The sequence below is a fragment of the Falco rusticolus genome, chromosome 1, assembly GCF_015220075.1.
Source record: "Falco rusticolus isolate bFalRus1 chromosome 1, bFalRus1.pri, whole genome shotgun sequence".
NCBI classification, from domain to species: domain Eukaryota; kingdom Metazoa; phylum Chordata; class Aves; order Falconiformes; family Falconidae; genus Falco; species Falco rusticolus.
This window is the reverse complement of record NC_051187.1, coordinates 10,335,620-10,358,496: the sequence shown is the minus strand read 5'-3', so window position 1 is coordinate 10,358,496 and position 22,877 is coordinate 10,335,620. Positions and strand designations below refer to the sequence as shown.

The 22,877-nt window shown below is 54.2% G+C and overlaps 1 protein-coding gene across 2 annotated transcripts; it reads left to right on the top strand.

Moving 5' to 3' along the window:
- Positions 1–1,907: 1,907 nt before the first annotated feature.
- On the top strand, positions 1,908–20,930 carry LOC119158483 (bMERB domain-containing protein 1-like). 2 transcript variants are annotated; one of them, XM_037410491.1, is made up of 7 exons: positions 1,908–2,015; positions 9,005–9,125; positions 13,671–13,744; positions 17,058–17,172; positions 17,297–17,337; positions 18,044–18,199; positions 18,733–20,930. In XM_037410491.1, exons 1-6 carry the CDS (start codon positions 1,940–1,942, stop codon positions 18,160–18,162), a joined length of 546 nt encoding a protein of 181 aa, XP_037266388.1. In that variant the 5' UTR covers positions 1,908–1,939; the 3' UTR covers positions 18,163–18,199; positions 18,733–20,930. The 2 variants fall into 2 exon arrangements, with proteins under 2 accessions (XP_037266388.1, XP_037266378.1); XM_037410481.1 differs by having other exon boundaries at positions 17,297–17,370.
- Positions 20,931–22,877: the final 1,947 nt, after the last annotated feature.

Below are 22,877 nucleotides of genomic sequence, written 5' to 3'. Positions count from 1 at the left end.
AACTGGGAGCCTGGGAGTTAAAATTGCAGTGCAGCTGCCTTGCAACACTCAGAGCGTTCCTGAACAATTCATTGGAGTAGTGAAACTATATTTTCCAAGAAGGACCATTGCAGCTCCAGGGAAGGTTACAGCACGCTTCCGTGGCCCTGTGGCTTTGCGTTGCTTGGTCCAAGAGGTGCTTCTGCATTTTCAGAGGATTGCCGGAGCGAGGTGCTGCTGCAGCTGCTCGCGGTTCACCGGCTCTCAGACATTGCCACTGCATTTCTAACCCAGGGCACCAGCTCCCATGTCCTTCCTTTCTACCCCCCACCCCCCCCTTTTTTTTTTTATGCATAGACTTAGTTTTTATCTCCTCGTTTTGTTTATATGCCACAGTATCCTCAATGAATGAAGCACTGTCTCCTTTGCACGTGTTCTGGTTTAAAACACTGGAGTGGATCAAGAGTCAGCAGCTCCTCTCTGGGTTTTGGAGATGGGAATTCCAAGATTTTTCTCAGATTTATGCCAGTTGCAGTAAGGACATTTCAAACAGATCTGTTTCATTGGGAAGAAGAGTGGCTAGAGATGAGGATGCTGCAAGGTGCTGATAGCAGACGCTACAGTCTGGTATGTCTCTGCAGGGGGTGATGCTCCAGACCCATCCCTTATGTTGCCATGCCTCTGCTTTGCTCACCAGTAGCTTATTTTATTGCATTGACTATCGACTTGGAGCAGTGTCACTGCCAGCCAGGCAGGAGGACAGCAGGACAAGAGGGCAGAACCCCACAGCAGCTCCCCAGGCCTGGCCCTCACCTCACCGCTGCCACCGCCCCTGCTGCTTCCCAGCCCAGTGACTTTGTGTGGCACTTCTCCAAATGTGCTGGAGGGTGTCCCCAAGCTCCCTCGCAAAGGTGGGGTGTCCCTGAGCCCGCTGGCAAAGCCCTTGCCCTCACCTCGGACCTGTGCTCTTGCACAAAGCCAGTGTGGGGACATCAGTGTCACCTGCAGGCACGTCCTGGCAGAGGATGCCTGTCCCCTCCGTGTGTTTCGGGAAGGCGGTGCTGAGGCATGTGTGTCCACCGAGGGCAGCAGGTTGTGACTCCTCAGTGGAGTAAGTGCTTCTGGCATCTGTGAGCGAGAAGCATAAAACCCCACGAGCAGGTTTACAACCCACACCCCATCCTCACCGTCCCCATACCGGTTTGCTGGGATGAACCTTCAGGATGGTGGGACTGGTCCTTGCGGTGTCCCACAGGAGAGCCTGGCTGGGGGAGGAGAGGGGCAGCACTCAGGGCTGAGACCCCCGCTGCTGAGGGTGCCGCCAACCAACCCTTGAATTTTGGACCACCACGTACCTTTGAACATTTATTAAACACTTGCAGTTGTGTTTTTCCATAGGGAAAAGCTTCTTCCACAGAAAAGCACAGCTGCCCTTGGTTACCTCCACGCCATGTCCTGGTGGGGGGACCCCACAGCGTGCCCACATGGGGGGTGCGAAGCCCAGCCGTCTGGGGGGGGACGGGGGACGACAGTGCCTGTGCCCCCGGGCTCGCCCGCTGGGAATAGCTTTCCAGCCCCCTCCTGCTGGGCCGGTGGGGCACGGGGGGGTTTATGCTTTTACTGCTGCGGGTTTTGGGGGTCTTGTGGGGTGACACAGCCAGCGTGGGCGAAACGGGGGCCGTGCCCCGTGTCTGACCCTCGGAGCGATACCGCGGGTGGCCGAGTCCCGGAGCCGTAACACCAGTGCTGAGCGCTGGGGCAGAAAGGGGGGTGCCCCACCGCCGGGACCGTGCCGGGCGCCCACCCCCGGGGCGATGCCGTGGGCTCCCGCGCCCGGGGCCGTGCCGGGCCCCCACCCCCGGGCCGTGGCGGGCGCTGCGGCCGGCAGGGGGCGCGGAGCGGCGGGAGCCCCCGCCCGCCCCGGCGGAGCGGCGCGCAGAGCGGCGGGCAGGGCTGCGGCATGGAGGGCAGCCGGACGCCCCCCCGGTACGGAGCGCTGGAGTCCACCCGCTGGCCGCCCGCCGGCGCGGGGCCAGGTGAGCACGGCGGGACCGGGACGGGCGGGGGGCACCGGCGGATCCAAACTTACCCTCTCCCCCCCTCCTTGCCCCGACCCCGGGGGCTCCGAGACTCCGCGGGCACCCCGAGCCCCGGGGAGCTGGCGGGGAACCGGCGGCTTCATCCAGCCAAGGGAGCCCGGCGGGTGCTCCCCGTCCCGGCAGCGGCACCGCCGGAGCCCCCCGCCGCCGCCCTGGGGAGTGGGGCGGGGGGGTGAACGGACCGGCGTGGGGAGGGAGGGAGGGAGGGAGGGAAGGGCTGGGGGGGGGAGAGAAAGGACCGAGAGAAGGGGCTGGCTGGAGGGGAGGCAGGGTGGTGAGCAGGGGGATGGCTGGAGGGCAGGGATGGCCTGGGGGGAACAGGGACGCGGCCCCGGGCTGCCATGCCCGGCTGTGGGCACGGCTGGGACCGGGAGCCTGGGGCGCACACCCTGCCCTTCGCTGTCTTTTCTCCTCTCGGACCAGTTCCTCCAGTATGAAACAGGGAGGCAGGGAGTCCCCGACCTTGGGGTGGGAGGAAGGCGCCCAGTGCTGGGCGGTGGGCAGCATCCTGGGCAGGGGAGGCTCCTGCAGTCCCCCTGCCATGACATGCCTGCAACCTCTCCCCTTCCCTACCCCTCGGCTCCCCTTCAGCCCCTTGCACCCAGCGGGATAGGGACAGGCAGCTGGAGATGGAGGGATGGAGGGAACTCCAGCACCCTGCTTGGTACTGTGGTGTGTGGGTGCTGCCTGTGAAGCCGCTCAGCTGCTTGGTGAGCAGTCTGAAGTTTTGTCCTTCTCCTTTGTGCCTTTCAGCACGGCAACACGTATCCTCCCTCCTACACCTCCCCTGCCTGGGAAGTGTCTATGTGGCGAGCCTGCCCTTGGGGAGCCCTTCCACCACCTGGGTCCTCTGCTCCCAACAGCTGGGTGGCATCAGGGTGGTCCAGGGAAGGGTCAAACACTTGCTGGACCCACATTGGGTATGGCCCGGGCATCCCCCCTGGGTAGCCTGTGAGCAGGGCTGTGGTGGCAGCGATGTTTTCTGGTTCAATGCAGTTCTGTAAACTCCCAGCTCCTGGGGGACCCTCGTGGTGGGCAAGAACGTGGCAATGGTTGGCGTCTGTTCCTTGAATGCTGCTCTGCTGTTTGCTACCATTCCAGGAAATCTCAGGCCAGCCCTGCAAAGCACCGAGCACACACAGCCTCTTGCCCTGCCTGTGCTCAGGAGGTGACCCAGGGGAGTGTGCACACAGCAGTGGGGTCTTGCAGAGGGGCTACACCCCTGGTGATACCCCCTGTAAGGCATCCCGGGGTACCTCACCTGTTCACTCTGGTCTTTCTTATGGCTGTCTAGCATGGCCCCAATGGTGCTGGCTGTGCCAGGGGCTGCACAAACACAGCCGGAGAAATCCCCTCCTGCTGCAGTGGGCCAAGGCTGCACGTTTCTCCCTGGTTTACTAGAGGAGGCACTGGCAGGGAAACAGTGCCACACTTTGCAGGCTGCCAGTAGCTGCGATCTCTCCCATCTGAGCATGATCCTGTCCTTTGGGACCAGCATGCTCGGCCATGCATTGGCAGTCCTGGAGGCTCGCGTCCCTCCTGCCAGGCAGCGTGGGTGGTGGGGACGGCACCCCTCTGAACAAGGCTGTCACAGAGCTGGGCAGTGGGCTGCCATTGCTCTCATTATTGAACTTGTGGAGCAAAGGCTGATGCTGATGGGCTGAATGCCCCCTGCTCATGCTGCTTTTTGTGGCAGAGAAAAGCACATGGCTGAGTTAAAGTCCTCTTGAGATAAAGCCCAAGAGCTCTGCCCCCCCCCTCCCCCAGGGGACTATCAGTCAATCACCCAACTTTAATCATGAAGTAAATTGCTTGAAATTCAACTGTGTGCTGGTTGCTGCTGTGACTCATCTCAGGCTTGCTGCTGGCTGTCTAAATGTTTTCACCTAGGCCATATGGACTGGAGTCTCTGGCTATTATACTCCTCATTAGTGATACTTGCTTGCCCTGGGCCATGTGTGATGATTAGAGCATCTTCAAGTTGAAATCAAAGCTTTCTCCCCTTCCTTGGTTTGCCAGGTTGAAACGGTGCCAGGTGGGGGTCCTTTGGCTTGGGCAGCGTGGGGTTGATTTCTGTATCTGTGTGCGCTGTTGTGTGTGCAGCTGTGGGAGCAAAGGGACCCCTGGGCAGCGTGGCTGCACACAGGCGTCATCCCTCTCCAGCCCCAAAGGGAGACTCAGGACTGTAAGTTTGATCACAGCTTAATAAACATCCCTGCCTTAGGCCCTCGCTGGTGCCAGGCACTTGGGGAGGGTGTAAGAAACCCATTCTTCGGCAAAACCATCTCCAATGAGACCTTTTGCCCAGCTATCTGCTTGCAAGATGTGCTGGGTTTTAATCCCTCCTGAGCTCTGAGGGTCTGTACTTGCCATCCATGACTGCTGTGTGGTGTCACTGCCATCGCCCAGGTTTGTGGGTGCACGGTGCCCTTTGGTCTCACCACTGTCTCAGGAAAGCTGTGACCTGGCCTGTGTCTGTAGCTGCTGGTGTTCGCGAGCTCAGCATCACTCCATATCTGCCTGGAGAAAGCATCTCCTGAGCTAGCGGGAATATCCATGCACATCCAAATCAATTGTCTCATTACATGGAATCGCAGAGGAATTTGAATCAGGAAGGAACTCTGGAGATACTGAGTTCAACCCCTTGCTCAAAGCCGGCTTAGTAGATCAGCTTGCTCACAGCCTTGTCCAGAAGGTATCCTGGACCAAAGGTGGAGATCCCACAGTCCCTCTGATCCTTGTTCCAGTGTCTGAGCAATGTTTCACCCTGCTTCTCTCAGCCTCTCCCCATTCATCCCGTGCTCCAGCCCCTGTGCTCAGATATTCAGGTCTTGGCATGATGACCTGTGGTCCTGGGCAGCTGCTGGCGGGTGGAAGGAGTCTCCAGTAGCAAGTTCACCTTCCTGTCCTATCAGCTGCCGATTAGTCGCCTGGATGGATTCATTGGTTTCTTGTGAGGTTTTGTGGATGGTTTTGGTGCAGAGGCATAGCTCTGTGTTCCCTTCTCCAGATGCTCCCTCCCAAGGTCTGTGGGCTTCATTGTGCAGGAGCATTTTCCTGGGACTGCCCTCCCTCTGCTTCTGTGCTGAATTAAGCAGCTCCAGGCATATGGCTGTCCTCTTAGAGCTTCTTGTCTGGGACTTACTGCTTTAGTGAGCAGTTCCCTGGCGTGCCTGAGGACACATCTTGCCTGAGGGATGGAGGGTGCCATGAGCCCAGCCACACCACCTGAAGGCACAGCCAAGGTGCCTTCAGGCTAACTTCCTCGAGCCCTGGAGCCGTTGCTCTGCTGCGTGCTGTAGACCTGTCTGCGGTCCCCATTTCACAGGATGCTCCTGACCTGCAGCAGGAGGCTGCAGGTGACTTTGGGGAAGTGCATGAGGGCAGCTTCCCTTGGGCAGGGTGGTCCCACCACACCATATTCCCTGTCTCTGATGGGAACCCACCCAGAGCTGAGCCAGGAGCTTTCTTGCTTTTGTGGGCAGCTGCCTGTGGGCTGAAATTGCGTCCCAGCCTCCTGCCACAGATGGAGGTGAGCAACGCAGCACTGCCACCTCCTCTTTTCATGTACACAGGCAAGGATTCTCCTCTCCTGTCTGGGATGGCTTCTGCTAATGAGGTTCTGGGGTGAGAAGAAAGAAGCAGCGATACTGACACCTGTTTCAAACCCTTGCACTCACCTGCTGGGAAACAGCTGGCTGATAACGTCAGCCAAATACTTTCACCACCAGTGATCAAAGGTATTCTGGGTTATTCACCCACCCACCCAGGCCAGAAGTGACAGGCCCCCTCCCCCAGGCCCACGCCTGTGCTCCTAGCGGCGGTTAGATGTGTCCTTGGCTAATGAGGGCTGCAGTAAGCTCCTAGCTTTGTTTATTGGTGCATCTGTAAAATAGTCAGCCTTGTCATTTCAGCCTGGGCACGGAAGCGACACTTAGAGCGATGCGGCTTCTTCCTGACAGGTCTAGAGCTGCACTGAAGTACAGCTGAACCCCAGGGGGTGGCTGCCTGCAAGCACATGCCGGCTGCACCGCAGTACCTTCACGTGCGTCGTTACCTGCGTGCCCACCGGCAGCGGCAGGGAGGTCCCCGGCGCACGGCCCCAGCTGCCCAGCAGCACTGGGTGCAGGTGCAGCGAAATATCCCGGGCAAGAGGAGCTCTGGGGTGGCAGAGCAGCAGGGTGCTTGGGACTAGGGACCTCAGCATCCTGGTGCCCTAGCAACTGCACTCTGGTCCCCTAGCAACAGCATCCTGGTCCTGTAGCAACCACAGTCCAGTCCCCTAGCAACTCCCTTCAGGCCTGTAGAAACGAGGCTATGGGAAGGTTTCTGTGCAAATTCGTAGCAGAGCCATTGAGCAGGAGCTGATGGAGGGCAGCACATCCAACCCCACACTTCGTCCAACCCATGTATTCACCAGTCTGTCCTGAGCAGGCGCTGGCTCCTGAGAGCATCCTGACAGCTTAGAGTGGGGAGCGAGTGCAGATTCAGCACGCTGGTGTCAGCTGAACGTGGCCTTCATGGCTAAGGGAAGAGGGAGATAATCTCCAAGTAGTCCTCATGAGTTTCTAAGCCAAAAACAGCAGAAAACTGTTCTCCAAAGCAGCCACACTAACCCAAACCACTCATGTTTTGGCTAATAAACCTTCTTTGCCAGCAGCCTTGGAAACATGCGTCACTCTGGGAAGGATTTCTTAAGCAGGTTTACATGATGGGTAGAGGACCAGTGAGTGCAGAGTGTTTTGTCTTGTGCCTTCATGCTGGTCCCTTCCTCCCCTGTAACCCTCAGTACTGGCCTGGGTCCCATTTGGGATCCCTAAGCCAAGCGCTCGAGCTCTGACATCTCCAGTTCCCAGCCCTTGGCTCCTGGAAAATCCTGCTCCCGGAGTCGGTGCTCCCTGGCTGTGCTTTCCTCTGTCCCTGCATGGGGCAAGTCCCAGGACTGCTGGAAGGCAAAGTCTCGGAGGGGAGATGTGCCCTGTGAGATTCAAAGGGAGCAGAATTCGCCCCTGATGTCTGTGATATTTGATGTTTTCTCATAGCCTGGCTTTGCTGTAGCTGCTAAGCCCCCTCTTCTCAACCTGTGCTGTGTGTGCATCACGGGAGAGCCGGATTAGCCCGTGTGTGATAAATGTGCTGCTGAATGTTGCTGATAACAAGCTCAGTGATCTGTCTCCAAGAGCCAGACCAGGCTGGCAGGTGGGAGCAAAACCTCAGTTATCCCCATAAAATGGACTGGGAGCCGCTGTGGGACTTGTGGGTTCGCGGGCACGGTGTGAATCAGTGCAGCATCCTCGAGTAAATCGATGTGACTGGGGAGGGGCCAGCGGAGGCTACAGAGGTGATCTGGGGACTGGAGCATCTCCCTTCGAGGAAGGGCTGGGGGAGCCGGGGCTGTTTAGCCTGGAGGGGAGAAGACTGGGAGGGGACCTTGTCACTGTCCACAAATACCTTAAGGGTGAGGGCCCAGAGGACCGGGACGGGCTCTTTCCAGTGGTGCCCAGTGACAGGACAAGGGGCACAAACTGCAGCACAAGAAGCTCCAGCTGAATATGGGGAAGAACTTCTTCACCTTGAGGGTGGCAGAGCCCTGGCACAGGCTGCCCAGAGAGGCTGTGGGGTCTCCTTCGCTGGAGACATTCAAACCCACCTGGACGTGGCTCTGTGCAGCATCTCTAGGAGAGCTGCTGCAGCAGGGGGGTGGGCTGGGTGGGCTCCAGGTGCCTTCCAGCCCCGGCTGTTCTGTGATTCTGTGACAGTCATGTGCAAACCAGTGGGACATCAGAGGGACAGCTGCGTGTAAATCAGTGGAGGGGGGCGGGGAAGGCAGAGCTGGTGGTCCGGGCAACAGATCGAGGTTGCTGGGCTGTTGTGCTGTCTGTCCCTGGGCTTGCCACTGTGCTTTTTTAAGATATAAATTACAGCCCCTTTTTCCTGCATTTTGCTGTGAGGTTCTTGACTCTTGCCTTGAGCAAGTGACATCGCTTTTCTCTGCCTCAGTTTCCCCAAGTGGTTTATAGAGGTGACACTCGGCACTCCAGAGGATGAGGAAGCTGAACTGGCCTGCCGGGTACCATGGAGGCTTTTTCCCCCAGTGAGTTGGGGAGGATGGGGGGTGTGTGCGTGTGTGTCTTCACCTAGCCTGTGATGGAAGGGGAGCAGCTGTAGGAACTTTACCTCCATGACTCCTTGGCTCTGTGCTATATGGGCTCAGCATTGGTTCCTCACATGCACTGGAGGGGAGGAGGGTGCACACACAGGCTCATGTCTCTGTGCTGGAGATCCCAGAGGCTTGCATGGTTCTGGAAAAAGAAGGAGACATTCCTGTCCTTCCCTCCGGCAGTTTTTAGCTCCCTTGGCCTGCCACTGTTCAGCAGAGGGGGAGACCCCTGGAAATTTGGGGCTTTCTCAGCAGTGCAGAGCCCAGCCCAGCACTGGTGTGAGCACAGTGTGCTGCAAAGCTGGTGCAGGCAGGCGAAACAATGCTTGTTTCTAAGGCTCAGAGAGCTGCCAGCTCAGACGAGATGGCCTGCTGGCCTCTGAGGTCCTCTTTCACGCAGACACTTTATGCATATTGCATGTGTGTTTGGAGCTGTGCTCAGCGAGCTGAGCCGTAGAGACGCTAAGGCAGCGGTGAACAGAGCCCTGCCAGTGCCCGGCCTCACATGAAGCAGAAATAAAGGCAAAACGCAGCCGCCGGCAGCTCTGTGCCCTTCCCTGTGTCGGTGACTTTCCGTGTGCCTGCTGGGTTGTCCTCCTCTTGCAGCATGGAGTCTGGAAATGAGTGTAAAACTCTGCACGTGCTTAGTGGTTATACTGGTTTGGTGTTTGCAGGGGGGTCCTCGCGGCAGCCCTGCGATCCCCGTTGTCCTCAGCACCCGTTTGCTGTCTCTGGCTGGCTAATGTGGCTCCCCTTTCATTCCCAGAGGATGAGATTGTTTCCATGGCTGACTCAACCACCACCATCGATGACATCGAAGGGGAGCTCTTCAAAATCGAGAGGATCAGGGAGATCCTGGTGAGGAGGGAGTCAGAGCTGCGGTACATGTGAGTACCTGCCCTCCCTTTCCAGTCTCCCCAGCGTTTTCTGCTTGCCCGATCAAACACAGATCATCCCCAGGGATGGGCAGAGCTGAGGCCACTTTACACCTCGTTTTCCACATGGAAGTGCAGCCTCTCCCATTGCTCTGGCCTTGCTCTCGGAAGCAAGGGTCCCTGTTACAAAGCTGCCACTGCTGCTGTGATGATTTGAGCCAGCCCATTTCTATACAGAGAGTTTATAACACAGGTTTAACTACACTAAATGTTACCCATGTTCAACCACAAGCACCTCATCTTCCCAGTGGGTCCATACTCTTCCTCAGTGCATGGGTCTTGGGCTGGGCTTGGAAAGGGACCTGAGGTTTGGTGGCTTATTGCTGCTCTCTGGGGATACTGCCTTGCCCCAGCACACAGATCTGCAGCTGCTGAACAGCCACACGACCACAGTTTACTCTCTGCGTATTGAAGTATTACACATCCTCCCAGTTTCTCCTTTTCTTCTCCATCCTCTGGGTGCTGGGGCCATCGGGACACATCAGGGCTGGACCAGCATCGGTGCCTGGTGCCTGTCTCCACGCCGCATCCTGCTCTCCACTCCCAGCACAGCCTCTGCAGCCAGATGAGGAGAGAAGGGTTTTCTCCAGGGTCCATTTCAATAATCAAAGCAGTTTTTCCGAAAAATTTGTAGGCTTTTTACATTTAAAGCAATCAAATAGCCACTGTGTTGCAGTGGTACTGACCAGTGGTTAAGGTGATAAAGAACATTTTGCCTGGGTATATCGGGAGATTTTATGGTTTGGGAGGAAAAGGACTGACTAGCATTATAGTCTGGGTTGATTAAGCTTTTTAATACCACTAAACTGCTGTAGTCAGCCCAATCCTGAGATCCCATGCTGTCAGGTCAACACAAAGCCTGGGACTTTTTACTGGTAATGGCAAAGATCGTATTTACTGGGTTGCAGCGCTTGATATGCTGCTTTCTTAATGTGCCCGAGTCCCCACTGGTACCTACGATACAGGGATCACCAAAGCTGGGAAATGCATGTGTAAATCCACTGTCTGGGGAAGCTGTGAGCTGGACTGTGGTTTAGAGGCTCAGATTTGGAGTGGTGACCTCTCTGAGGCATCTTCTCCCTGACTATATTGTTGAAAAGGATTTTTGGAAATTGTAAAGCGTAGTTCTTAAATGCTTTCCATGGCAACCAGTGCCTAAATCTCACAGGTTCTGTCAAAACTCACATCTCTTGCTTTTTCTTATCTCTTTATTTGTTTTCTTCTTTGGCTTGCACTTGGAAAACAAAAACAAATCGCCTACAGAAACCACGTATCAGGGTGGGCATGGCTGCAAAAGTGATCACCTGGAAGCTGGAAATGCCAGGATGACATGCCTGAGTGGTTTGGAGGTGCTGTGGGGAACTCGAGCATCGGCTCTGCAGAGCGCAGCAGTGGGGAGGAGCGTGGCTCTGCAAGGCAGAGAAAGCTGGAGGCTTCCCTGAGCATCGCTGCTGGAGAAGAGGGATCCCAGTCCTGGGTTCTACAGGACAGGGTTAAAAAGGATGGGGACCTGGGGCTGGAAGAGCTTTTTTAATTTTTTTTCCCAATGGGAAAAAAATGTGATATTCCAGCTGGTTGGGCTGTGGGGCTCAGGGAGATGGACATCTCCATTGATGAGCTGCCAAACAGAGGAGTGACCTCTCTGGTCAGTTGATAGCAATCAGTGTTCTCTTCTCATTGGAAATGCCAAACTAAAATGTTCCCACATTTCTGAGATGTGTGTGCTCTGGAAAACAATGACGCTCCCAATATTTCTCCTTTTATAGGGTAAAAAGAAAGATCTGAAATCCCCCTGCGAGATGCAGCTGCACACCTCACCCGCTCAGTGCTCTGCTCCCCGGGGGCAGGCAGGGGTAGCATGGCTACAGCTGATGCTGCTGGAGGTTTTATCCCCCGTGGTAGAGGTAATTTCAGCTCCAGCAGCAGCCTTCTGGGTGCATGTCTTTGCAACCTCTTCTAAGTTTTATTGAAATGAGAATTTTTATTATTGCTCATTTATTATTATCAGTATTGTTTTTTGCAGAATTACATTCCAATTTAGTAATATTTCAGTTATCATTTGACTGTTTATTTTAATTTTAGTAAGTGTATCACTAGCAATCAGCCTGTTGCCCATGTGCAGATCTCCCCGCTGGTGTTCTTTGTTTAAGCTCAGGGTTTAGCCACCACAGGACTATGAGCAGGCAATAAAATGACGAGCAGACCTCCCAGTTCTCCATGTGCAGCGCTCAGACGCTGGCATCGATGGACCTGCTCGATGCTGTGTGCAAACAAATGGAGACACTGGCAGATGGATCAAAAATCTGACAGAGCCAAGAGGAACTCTTCTCCTCTACCTGAGATGATCTCCTATAGCAATCTCTCACAGGGTCCCTCTTCATCAGTCTGTTTATTTTCCCTTCCCTTATTAATATTTCTGGTGTCCTCGGCTCAGCTGACAAAGCTGCATCTTCAAGTAGCTCCAGCAAATATGACTCATCCCAGAAGGGGTGGACAGCATGACTCAGTGGAAGGACCAGCGGGATTTTTAAGATGCAGACAGGGCTTCTAGTAACGCATGCTTCAAAAGGAACCAAAGGCACATCTGTTCAAGGTGGCACCAGCTCGTAAGTCAATCGTGTATTATCTGTAGACACAGATCATGCGTTATGGTTTCTTGTCATTCATGGCCATGGAGCTTGCTAGAAATCTAGGCAGGGCTCTCCCAGGTTGGACGATGTGCCCTGCAAAGCGTCCAAGGAGTCCTTCTGGATCAAAGGCTTGGACAACTTTGGGATGCTCATGCGAAGATGTTGGGGTGCTTGGTAGGGCTTAGGAGGATGTATGGTGCCTCTGATAGGTGAAAAATGGGTTGGCTGATTCCTCACAGCCAACGTTTGGATACGCTGCTCCTCTTGGAGGCTCGGTGCAGGCAGGTTGAGCTCTGCGCCCTGCTGTGTTGGTGCTCACCAGCTTCTACGTGAAACTGGTCAGTGAATGTGATGTTTAATGGGGGAAAATGTTTCCCGTCTCACCCCATGTAGGCAAGACACAGTGCAGTGCAGGGCCAAATCCTGTACAGACACCTCTGTTTTCCAGCTGAGAGGTTTGTGCCACTGAGTATTTTCCCAGCACAGACTGCTCATGGCTCGGCGCCCGCGTCTGTTGTCTAAACCATCCAGGGCTGCAGTCACAAGCCTGTAGGGTCTAGGGAGCCCTTAGATACAGATGTTTCTGAGAGATCAGTGGATTAGTTGCACTGTCATAGGGAAATGGTCCTGGTTCAGTGTCCACATCTACCCCAGGCTGATGATGGGAGCCCCCTTTTCTGCAGGTGGAGTTGCTCAGGACCATCTGAATGTGCTGCCTGACCCCAGCCCCTCTGCCACAGGAGCTGCTGGCAGTAAGCAGGAGGACTTTGAGGAAAGGACCCAAAAGGGCAAAGCCAGGAGGTCTCCAAAGCCAGAAGCTACGGGCACAAGAGGGGTCAGGAGGTGGGGAGCACAGCCTGCAGACCAGAGGCAGCACTGAGGGTTATTTGAGTCGTGACTTGTCTCGTCCTCTGTGGTGTCACCTACCCGGGGGAGATCCTCAAGGATGGCTTGGTTCGTGGTGGAGAGAGGTCTCAGCCGTGAGCACTGTCTGCTCGTGGGGTTTCCCTCACTGCAGGTAAGTGCATAAAGCTCTTCAAACTGAAGCACTGATGGTCATCATGGCCAGAGACCATTGCTCCTCAGTCTTGTTCAAGCATGACTTTAGCAAGGGCATAGGCATGTGATTTTTCAGAATGAATCAATGACTATATTGGGCTAAGTCTCCCCTGCCAGCCCTAGCGAGCAGCCCTTGAGCTGGGACACCCATGGAGGGGCTGAGTGTCTGTGTCAAACTGCCTCCAGCACAGACAGGGATGCACGTCCCCCATCTGCTCCATCGGCAGCTGCTGCTGGCATTTGAGCTGAGCCCTTCCTGATGGGTGTCTTGCTGCTGTTGTGTGGCCTGAGCCAGAGATGATGCTGTTGCCTGCGGCTTCGGCAGACACCTTCTCTCTGGCTGAAATGACCTTGTTTCTCAGCAGACACCTGCAAAGTTTGTGCATTTCCTCCTGTTGTGTTTTATTTTTCTACCTTTTTTAATTCTGCAAAAAGGCAGTATAGAAAAATGTCAGATCTTTTAATGTGGCAGCAGCTTCCACTTGTCTTTGGATTTTGCTGTTTGGGGATTGTTTTTATGGGAGGAGAAACACAGCTGCTGTTTTGTGGTGGATGTGCCAGGTTTTAATAAGGCTTCATTGTTGTTAGTGATGAAACTTTCTTTGCCAACAACAAGTGACATGTAGCTCCAACAAAAGCTCTGAGATGAAGTGGGCTGCCATTTCCCATGGAAAAGCAGGTAAATCTGTGCTCCCTGCCGTGGGCACTGAGTGCATTGCCTTCCAGCATTGGCTGGGTGTTGCTCTAGAGGTTTTGAACCTTTCCTTTCCCAGACATTCCCTCAGTGGTTTAATTTGTGTCTCTGCAGGATGGATGACATTCAGCTTTGTAAAGAAATCAGCCGGCTGAAAAAGGAGCTTCAAAAACTCATAGCTCTTCCGGGTAAGGCTTTGCAAAGCTTCAGAGAACTGCACCCTGCTGCTGCAATCAGCAGAGAGGTTTCCATGAAATACAAGAAGCTCTTGAGCAGCTCCCACCCCGGGGTGCTCCCAGGCACTGCTGCTGCAGGCTGTGCATCATGAGCATCGAGAAACGTGGCTCCCTGGGTCTGACCCGAGATCTTTCTTGGGAGTTTTGCTGCTTGCAGTACTGCCAGGGAGTCCTTGTCCAGGCCTGGGCTTGATGGGCAGAGGAAATAGAAAAAGAGAAAAAAACCCGAGTCATTTGAGGGAGAGCATTGGTCTGGTATAGGAGGAGGACAGGAGTTGAGTGCCAGGGGGATGTCACGCCAGGGGGCTTGGCACCACCCCTGATTTAGGTGAATTCGTCATTCGGGATGCTGAAAAGAGGAAAACAGTCTGGGGCAACATATGTGAAAACTTCAGCTGGGAGGAAATGCTGCTTTTGTCACCCACCATGAGCAGGGTCACTCCATGTCCTTGTCACAGCCCATGCCACCCTTGTCCCTCCACATCCCAGCAAAGGCCAAACCTTTCTCGAAAGAATCCCCCTGAGCCGAAATATTAAAATGAAAGCTCACACCAAACAGCTCAGGGTTTGAATGAGCAAGAGAGGCTTCCCCACCAGCTGTATCCGTCACTGTTCGTAAGGCTTTGCCTCCTCCTAGGACATCCTCATCCATCCCCCGGTAAGGACTTTATATCCTATTTCAGAACCAGATGGGAGACAGAGCCCCGCTCATTTGTACCCATCCAAGCATTAAGATTTGGACCCCAGGTATTTCCCCTACAGGTATCTCTGAAGGTGCTGCGCTCGCTGGGCTCAGTGAGTGTGTCGCAGGGGGCGATGCCTGGATGCAGAGGAGGCACCGGCTGTGTGTGTTTTCCAGAGCAGCAGCTCAGCTCGTCAGTGCCGTACCCAAGGTTATCTCAAAGCCGAGCGCAGCAAGAAACCTTGACCCCTTCTAATGCCAGTGTTGCTGTGCTGTGTCTGCTTGCGAATCTTCAGCATGCAGTTAGAGCCCAAACGCTGCTTAATATGCAGGTCTTGATCAGTTTAATACAACCTGGCTGCATCCAGAGGGAGGTTCAGACAGGGGAGGGGAGGATTCTGCCATAAAAATGGGAGCTGCTGGCAAAAATATAGACCCAAATCCCATGTGGACTTACAATTCCAAGAACTGGTTCATAAAACAAGACTTGACCTAAACGATGGGTCAGGATCAGAGATGAACTTTCTGAAGCTGGAGATATGTGGCTGGTTTACCTCCATCTGCTTTGGTCCTTCAGTTCTAGCCTTTTCAGCATTCCCAGATGTAGCAGAGAGCAGAAATGCTGCTTGCATCAGGGATGCTCTTTGTATCTTCTCTATAACTGGTCTCAAATCAGACTGTGCTGGAAAAATCCTGCGAATCACTGGTCTTGTGAGACTATCACAGCAGATCATTTGTAAAAATGGGCGGTGAGCTTCAGTTCAGCCAAAGATTCAAACATGTCAGCGCTGACTCAGAGCTCAGCCAGACCCGTGGCTTGAAATCTCACCAGACCCAGGTGCCTTTAATAATTCAGAGATATCGTGGTCACGATGGACTCTGACATAGGCAAGTCAGAAAAGAAGTGCGTGTTTATACAGCAGTATGTTAACTCTGACATGCTCTGACTCAGAAATGCAGGTTGTTAACTGGCTCCAAATAGCCGCTCTGTTTGTGGGCAGCCTGATGTTTCTGATTTGTACAGCATCCAAGTGGCACTGTCAGGGGCTCCCACTCCCACCAGACAGGTGGGAGCTCCTGCACGGAGGCAGTGCCATGGCCAGGTGACTTTGCATTAACTCTTCATGGTAGAAGACCAGCAGCTGTGGGCCAGGCCTCAGTCGGGAGCAGCTTTCTCTGCCAGAAAGCTCGAGCTCACTCCCTGCACCAGCCGCAGCCGTAGGAGAAGCCTCTGTTTGCTGGGCATGTTTCTAACAACATGATGATTATGAGAAGTTCTTCCTATCCAGACCCTGCAGCAGCACCTCCGATCAATACGTAGCAGACTTTAAACTATGAATCAATACATAGTTGAGGTAACTGCTGAGATCCAGCCTGCGGGGTTTGCTCCATACTGTGAATTTTGCTGTGTTTTTATTTAGCTGAAGGAAGACTGGAGATCGATCCACGCTGTGCTGGATTGATTTTGGGGCTGGCTGCTGAATTCAGAAATGGTATTAAATAGATGCAGCACAGTCAGTCATCATTTCCACCTGAAGGTAGCTCTCCTTTTGTATTTAACACTCCTTAGCCCTGTCTATCTTCTTCACATATCCCACTTACCATTAAGTACCAGTTTATACCAGACATGACTCCAAAGTGATGTGAGAGATTTTCCAGGTCTTCGCTAACTCACTGCCCAAATATATGGGGCACAAGTGGGTTCCACCATGCTCAAGGTAGGTCAGTCTGGGGGTTCAAGTGACAGCTAAGGCTAATGCCTTCAAAATAGCTTGGTAGACGGTTGTCATCCTTGTCGCTGGGGTGGGAATGGGGCTGACAGTGGTTTGCGAGGTCAGATGTAGAGGATGAGATCACTGGGACCGTGTTCAGCAATGGAATAAGGCTACAAAGCCAGCGGATCGTATTGGTTTTTGTGTCTCTGTATGTATGGAGTAAATGGTGGTGTGCAGTGTTCCCAAGGCATCTGGGCACTGGCGGTAATTCCCTGTGCACCTGAATCCTGGCTGGTTTCTCAGCCACATGGAGGACCTGGCTCAGAGGTCTCTGGACCCCTACACAGCTCCGAGCCAGGCTGAGACCGCTTGGGTGTGCAGGTATGGGAAATGTGGGTTAAGCACATCCTGGCTGAACGGTGACACCTGGATCTGATGGTGACACCTGGATCTGACATTTCTGAGCTCGTTGAGACCCAGTACCCAGCCTCTTCAGCAGTGCAGGTGAAGGCCCTGGAGGAGCCACGGCTGTCTCCCACCAGAGAGGTCACCTTGCTGAGAAGCCCTTTGTCCGCTCTGCAAAGCTCACAGTTGCATCTTGCAGTGCTCAGCCTTGTGAAAATTTTGGAGAGAAGCTAAAAATTCAAAGTTTGGTGACACCGGGCCTGTCCCCTCCCAGCCAGGGTGGTTTTGGATGAGGCTGTTGCTTATTTAGCAGCCTGCCTCTGGATCCAGGTGCTTACTTTGGGTGGGCTTTTACCCCCACTCTCATGTCTGCTGCTGGGCTGAGCAGAGGCAGAGCAAGTTTGGCTTCGGTATGGGCGGGATGGACCCTGCTGGTGTCTTAATTGTGTTCCCTGTGCTGCAGAAAACGAGAAGTCCAATGAGGAGAAACAGAAGGAAGAGGAGCTGGTACAGCAGATACACAAGCTGGTGGAAACACGGGATTTCCTGGTGGATGACGTGGAGTTTGAGAGGCTCAGGTAGCTGGGTGCAATTTCTTCTTGTACTGAGGGCAGTGCAGTCTCGTCTGTGTCATGCCTTGCCAGGTGCTCCTGGATGCCTTGCTGCTCCTCTCCTGAGTGGTAACCAATCTCTTTGTCATAGGGAAAGGGAAGAAGACAAGGAAATGGCAGAGTTCCTGCAAAGTAAGCTCTCCAAAAGCTACCTCCAGAAAGCAAGTAGGTGGTTGATGAGTTTTATTCCTTGTGTTGAACCTCCCTGGCAGTTTCTCCCCTTTCCTAAGCACTGTCTCCAAGGTCTTATTGCTCTGCATGGGGCTAGCTTACCTGGAGGCAGTCTGTGCTGGAGAAGGGTGTGGGGAAATGGCCACTGGGGGATGCTGGTGCTTGAGATCACATTGTGGAAACATCCCGAATTGGTACAGATGTTACGCTTCCATTTCCCTCCTGGCATTCCCCAGCCACTGCCTCCTGGGAGAACGGGGATGGGTAGGTGTCCTTTTATAGCTGATGTACTTCAGTTGACCCTTTCCAACCAGCTCCTTACATTTCATCACACCATTACCCAAGGTCACAACTTGTGGTGTCCATCCAGTCCTCCTCTCTTCATGGCCTCTGACGGCGAGCCACCCTCTCCCCTGTGCCTCCGTCATTGCTGGAGGAACACCTCTGCGGTGCAGTGGGAGGAATTTCCAGCCCATGGTCCCTGTGCCTGTGTCCTGCCTGTGGACACCCACGAAGCACATGTGGTGATGTGCCTCCTGGGTGCAGGAGCTCGTGCCCAGGTGGGGATCTCAGGAGGGTCAGCATCTTAGCCCTGAAGGGAGCTCTAAGAAGCAGCAATGGGCATGTGCCCTTATCACCTGGCAGACACCGATTCCTCTTTCCATAGCTCCTGTCAAAGAGAAGAAAATGACTTCCAGGGGACAGCAAACCTCTGCACCGTACATGACCAAAACGGGCCTCACCCTGCTCAAGGAGTGCTGTGGCTTCACCTGCTCCATCATGTAGGCCAGCCCCCAGCCCCTCTGCACAGGACATGACCACGGTAGCGTACACCTCCCAGGAAGCTGGGCTGGGCAAGAGGGGCTTCGTGGTGTGCTGAAACGGCCAAGCGCCTGTGTGGGCTGGGTGAGCATCAGCATCTGGGACACACACACGGCGAGGGACCGCCAGGCTGCAGCCCTTCTCTGGAGGGGATGCCGTCAGGGAAAAGTGCTGGAGCCCCACCGAGCCTGGAGAGAGGGGCTGGAAGGGAAGTGGCAGTGGTAGCGGCTGGAAGGAGGACAAGGAGATGGAGGGAGCTGGGCAGAGGGGGAAGAGAGGTGGAGGGCAGGGAGGAGAGGGGCCAGGCACACTGCAGGTGGTGTACCCCGACACCACTGCATCTCCCTGTAAGCGCATACAGGAGGGAGCTGTCGGTCAAGTGTCCTTGTCATTCAAGTGCACCTGGTGCTCACACCCAAGAGTTAGTCTCTTTGGCATTAGGTGGTCTATAAAGCAGGGTTGCTGCTCTAGGGAGCACCAAGCAGATCCATGGCTGCAACCCATAGTTTCCTATCTCCTGTCTTTCCTCCCCAGGTCTCCAGCCAGAGTCCACGACCTGCTCTCCTCCGAGAGGTTCAACTTCCCGTCATTGTTCATGCTTCCCACTGCAGCACCACCACCGAAGAGACTTCCCAAGCAGGCTGGTGCAGGCTTGAATGGTGGCAAGTGTCCTTGGTGCCATGTCAGCAGTCGTCTCCTCTTTGACATCAGCAAACACCGAATTCCACCCGAGCTCAGCTTGGAAGAGGTATGTGCAGCAGCGGCAAGCAAGCCCAGCACAAAGAGGACTGGTGCAGTCCTTTACCTGGACAGAGCAATAAAAAAAGCACTGGGAGCTGATGTTTGGAGGACATTGTGCTCCACCATCCAAGACATGCTGTGGCCACAGATGATGTCTCATCCCTAGCCTTGTACCACCTTGTGAGTCTCTACGGGATGATTCCTGAGGACTCTTGGTGGGGAATGTCTCCGGTCTGGGTTTTATTGTGTTTGCATCGGTTTTATTGCAAGGTGCTGTATGGCTCTGGGTGGAGCTAGGCAAAGCGTGAAGGGCAGTCCCCAGAGCCAGCTGGATGAAGGGCTAATTCTTGTGAAGTTGTCACCTGAGCACAGACCTGGTGTGTTGAACCGTGGGGCAGGTGCATCGCTTTCCCCACCGCGCTAGTTCCTTGATTCGGTTTTCAGCTCCAAGAAAGAGGAGGAAATTAAAGCAAAAGAGAAAAGGAGAAACATTCAGAAGAACAGGGCAACATGCAGAGGGAAATGAAAACCAAATGGGAGACTGGGGAAATGTCAGGGAAAGGTGGAGACAGCAGGTGAGAAACACTCTTACTGCCAAGAGGGCATTCAGTCCTGCACTCCCGTGCCCCAGCCAGAGCCTCTGCGCTTGGCATCATGAGCTGGATGTAAAGTTCTGTGCAAAAGACTCATGGCACCCCGAGGTCACCCAGTCTCAGTTTCTGTTGTCCTTTCTGGGTATCCACCTGTGCTGAGGTGGCACAGCCAGATCTGCTAAGCCCCCTTTCACCCCCTGCCCTGCCTGCCCTACTGCCCAGTAGGCTGCTGTGGCTTCACTGGGTGGCCTGGGGTGGCCTCCCATCTGTATGGCTGCCCTCTGGCCAAAATGCTGATTCCTCCAACTCAGTTCTGCTGCAGCTTGCTGTAGGGTCTGGAGATGGTGTTCCTGCCTGGGTCACTGTCTGACATGCCCGTGCCAGCAAGATGGTCACAACTCATTTGCCTCTTTCCATGGCCCCTAATACCATATTCATCCTTATAAAACACAATGCAGCGGGATCCTTCCTAGTGCAATGCCATAAGCAGGTCCACATTCCTCCTGCATTTCTTTATCATCACTGCCAGAAAACTCGTTGTGTGGGACCCTGTTCTTTAAGTGACGCTTTGGTTCGTGTCACCCGAGTTGACTTCAGTGGCCTCAGTCTAAAGCCTGCTTAGTTTGTGCTGCTGATTGTTAATGTCCTACAGCATCCTACAGCCACCCCCTGCCAGCTCCTCGTGCTCTCCTTGCTTGGGGGAGGCTTCAGTGTGGGCTGGAGGGAGCACCCTGGAGATCACAGGGGCCAACTAGGTCACGGAGAGCTCCGCTCTGCTTTGCCAGCCCTGTGTAACAGAGTGAGGTGCAGTACACAGCTGGGACTGTTGGCCAAGCAAGGGTGACAGACCTTGGCAGCATCCATCCTGGAGCTAATGGGGCTCCCTGCTCTTCCAGAAACTGTCCAGTGGCTGCTTTGCTCGGTGATTCTGCAGTCACACGTGTGGTACAATATGGGTGTTTGCTTTGCTCCACACTGACCAAAGGCTCAAGACCTAGAAGCCCCTCCTTGCTGTCCTTGCCTTCCAGGGTCTTCTGGGGAAGGATGAGCAACTAAGCCAGTTCAGTTGGTTGGACTGAGAGGGAGCCAAAGGCAGGGGAGAGCCCTCGATCCAGGACTCGGGCCCCTAATTCATCCCTCCCTCCACCCCGCAAGGCCCCAAGACCCAGACTCCAGCTGCTGAGCAGTGCTTGGGCTGGCAGGGAGGATGGCGGGGGGGAGATGGGCAAGGTCCTGGCCCATTTTGTTCTGTGTTTACTGGCTGTGTTTGTGTGGCTGGTCATGGAGAAGGAGACAGGCTGCTGTCCTGGCCATATGATACTCTTTGGTCTGTATTTTCACTGATGGCAGAGGTGCGCAGCACACGGGAGCGACACTGTTTCATGTGCATTGATTTCATCCCAAACAAATAAATGTCTGTTGGAAGCTTGGGTTGTAGATATTTTCCCCACCTGGGACCTTTGCGGAGAGAGGTCTCGGGCTGTGTCATGGGAGGGTGGTTGAAGTGGAACAGAAACAAGATCCTAAAAAGTCAGGCTGGGCTGACTAGTGTGGGAATCACGGATGCAGCAGCGAGCTCTCTGCTCCCGCTTGCATACCACGGGGCTGCGTCCTGCCAGTGAGGACATCCCTCTGCCTGCCCTTCTGTCACCTTAGCTCCTTCCCTTGAGGAGCTGCCCCTCTCTGACAGTTTTTATCCCTGCTCTACAGAATGAATAGAATCATTAAACTATAGGCACGTGGTGGCTGTGTAAAGCTGCAACAGCTTTTACTTCTCCTTGCCAGCTGAAATGCAAACTGCCACTCACCTCCCACTGCTCTGGGGAACTATTTAGAAGAACACGGGGCATATCGTGGCCCACACTGCATTTACATGTCAAGGTTTCAGCAAGAAATGAGCTCTTCTGCCACATATAGCAGCTGAGAAGCAATTACTACCCTTGCCTCTGCAGTGGAGGCTTTCGCTATTGTGCTTTCTTCTGTACTGGCGTCACACTGGGGACACTGCACAGGGTCATTTTCTGCTCATGGACGGTAACTCATTAAGCTTCGATAGCCCAATATGGGTCTGAGCTCTGAGGCTTGAGGGAAATTGGATTTCCTGGTCAAGTTCTTGCTGAGACCTGACCTAAGGTACTGTGTTTCTATTTGAGTTTATCCCTAGGAACTCAAGCTTGCAGGGATAACAGCGAAGACACGGGGGGAGCATCCTCTGTTCAGACTCTGCAGCGAGTGTTCTGGCCACGAACTCATCCCTCCTCCTTTCCAAGCAGGCAGCCACCACCAGCTCTGCGGTGCATCCTTTTTCCTTGTCCCTCGTGAAAGCACAGGTTTGGGGAAAGGGAAGGGGTTAATCTGTGCCTTCCTCACTCTTGAAGGAAGGAGTCAGGTGCCTGAGTGACTCCCAGGGATTATGAACCTGGACCGGCTGGACTCAGACTTGTCTGGAGGACACGTTAGCTGAGTGCACTGGCGCAGGACAGAAGTAACTACTGGAAAGAAGGGAGCAAGAGCATGTGTCAATGGTCTCTTGCCTCAAAATCTGTGAGCTCATGTCATTGGGTCCTTGGCCCATTCAAAGTTCTTCCCCAAAAGACTCTGAGCCTAGGCTGAACTCCACAGTGTGTCCCCAGAGCCACTGTTAGTCCTCGTGTTGTATTCCTCACGCTGGGTAGCTGAATGCTCGGAGTAACAGCTCTGACCGTTTCATCCTTCACCTACACCCATTCTCTCACTTTCCCTAGCAGCTTGAGCAGGAAGGTGGGTTTTAGTACAGAGCATGTGGCTGCACAGAGAAATCCACATCCACATATGTGCTGGCTGTGGCGGTGGAAAATTTCTGAAGCTCTCCTGAGGCAGAGTCCCCCCACCCTGTTGTAAGATCCCTCTCAAATATCTTAGAGCTTAGGCTGAGTTGGGACATCCAAACGTGAACACCAGTACTAATCCCTGTTTGAGACTATGTCCCTGTCCCAGCCTGCTCTCCCCATGCTTTTCTGGGACACCATCTCCAGGCAGCATCCCATCTGCCAGGGAAGGCACACCTATGGTGTCTGGCAGGGGGGGTGGTGGCGGGGGAGTGCTCTGGTATTTCCAATCATCCCAGGAAATTAAGACACCTTAAAATACTTGGTTATTTTTAATAGTTTAAAAGACATCAGCAACAGCGCAGGACAGAGGAGCTGGAAAGGTATGAGACTTCACAGGTATAACCTGTGGTGGAGTCTACGGTATCTGTAGGGCCCTCTGTCCTCCTTTTTCCCTTCCCACCCTGCTGAGCCTTTGCTGGCAGAGCAGGTCATATTGGTCCCTCACAGCTCCGTAGGTATAGCTTCACCCGTGGTT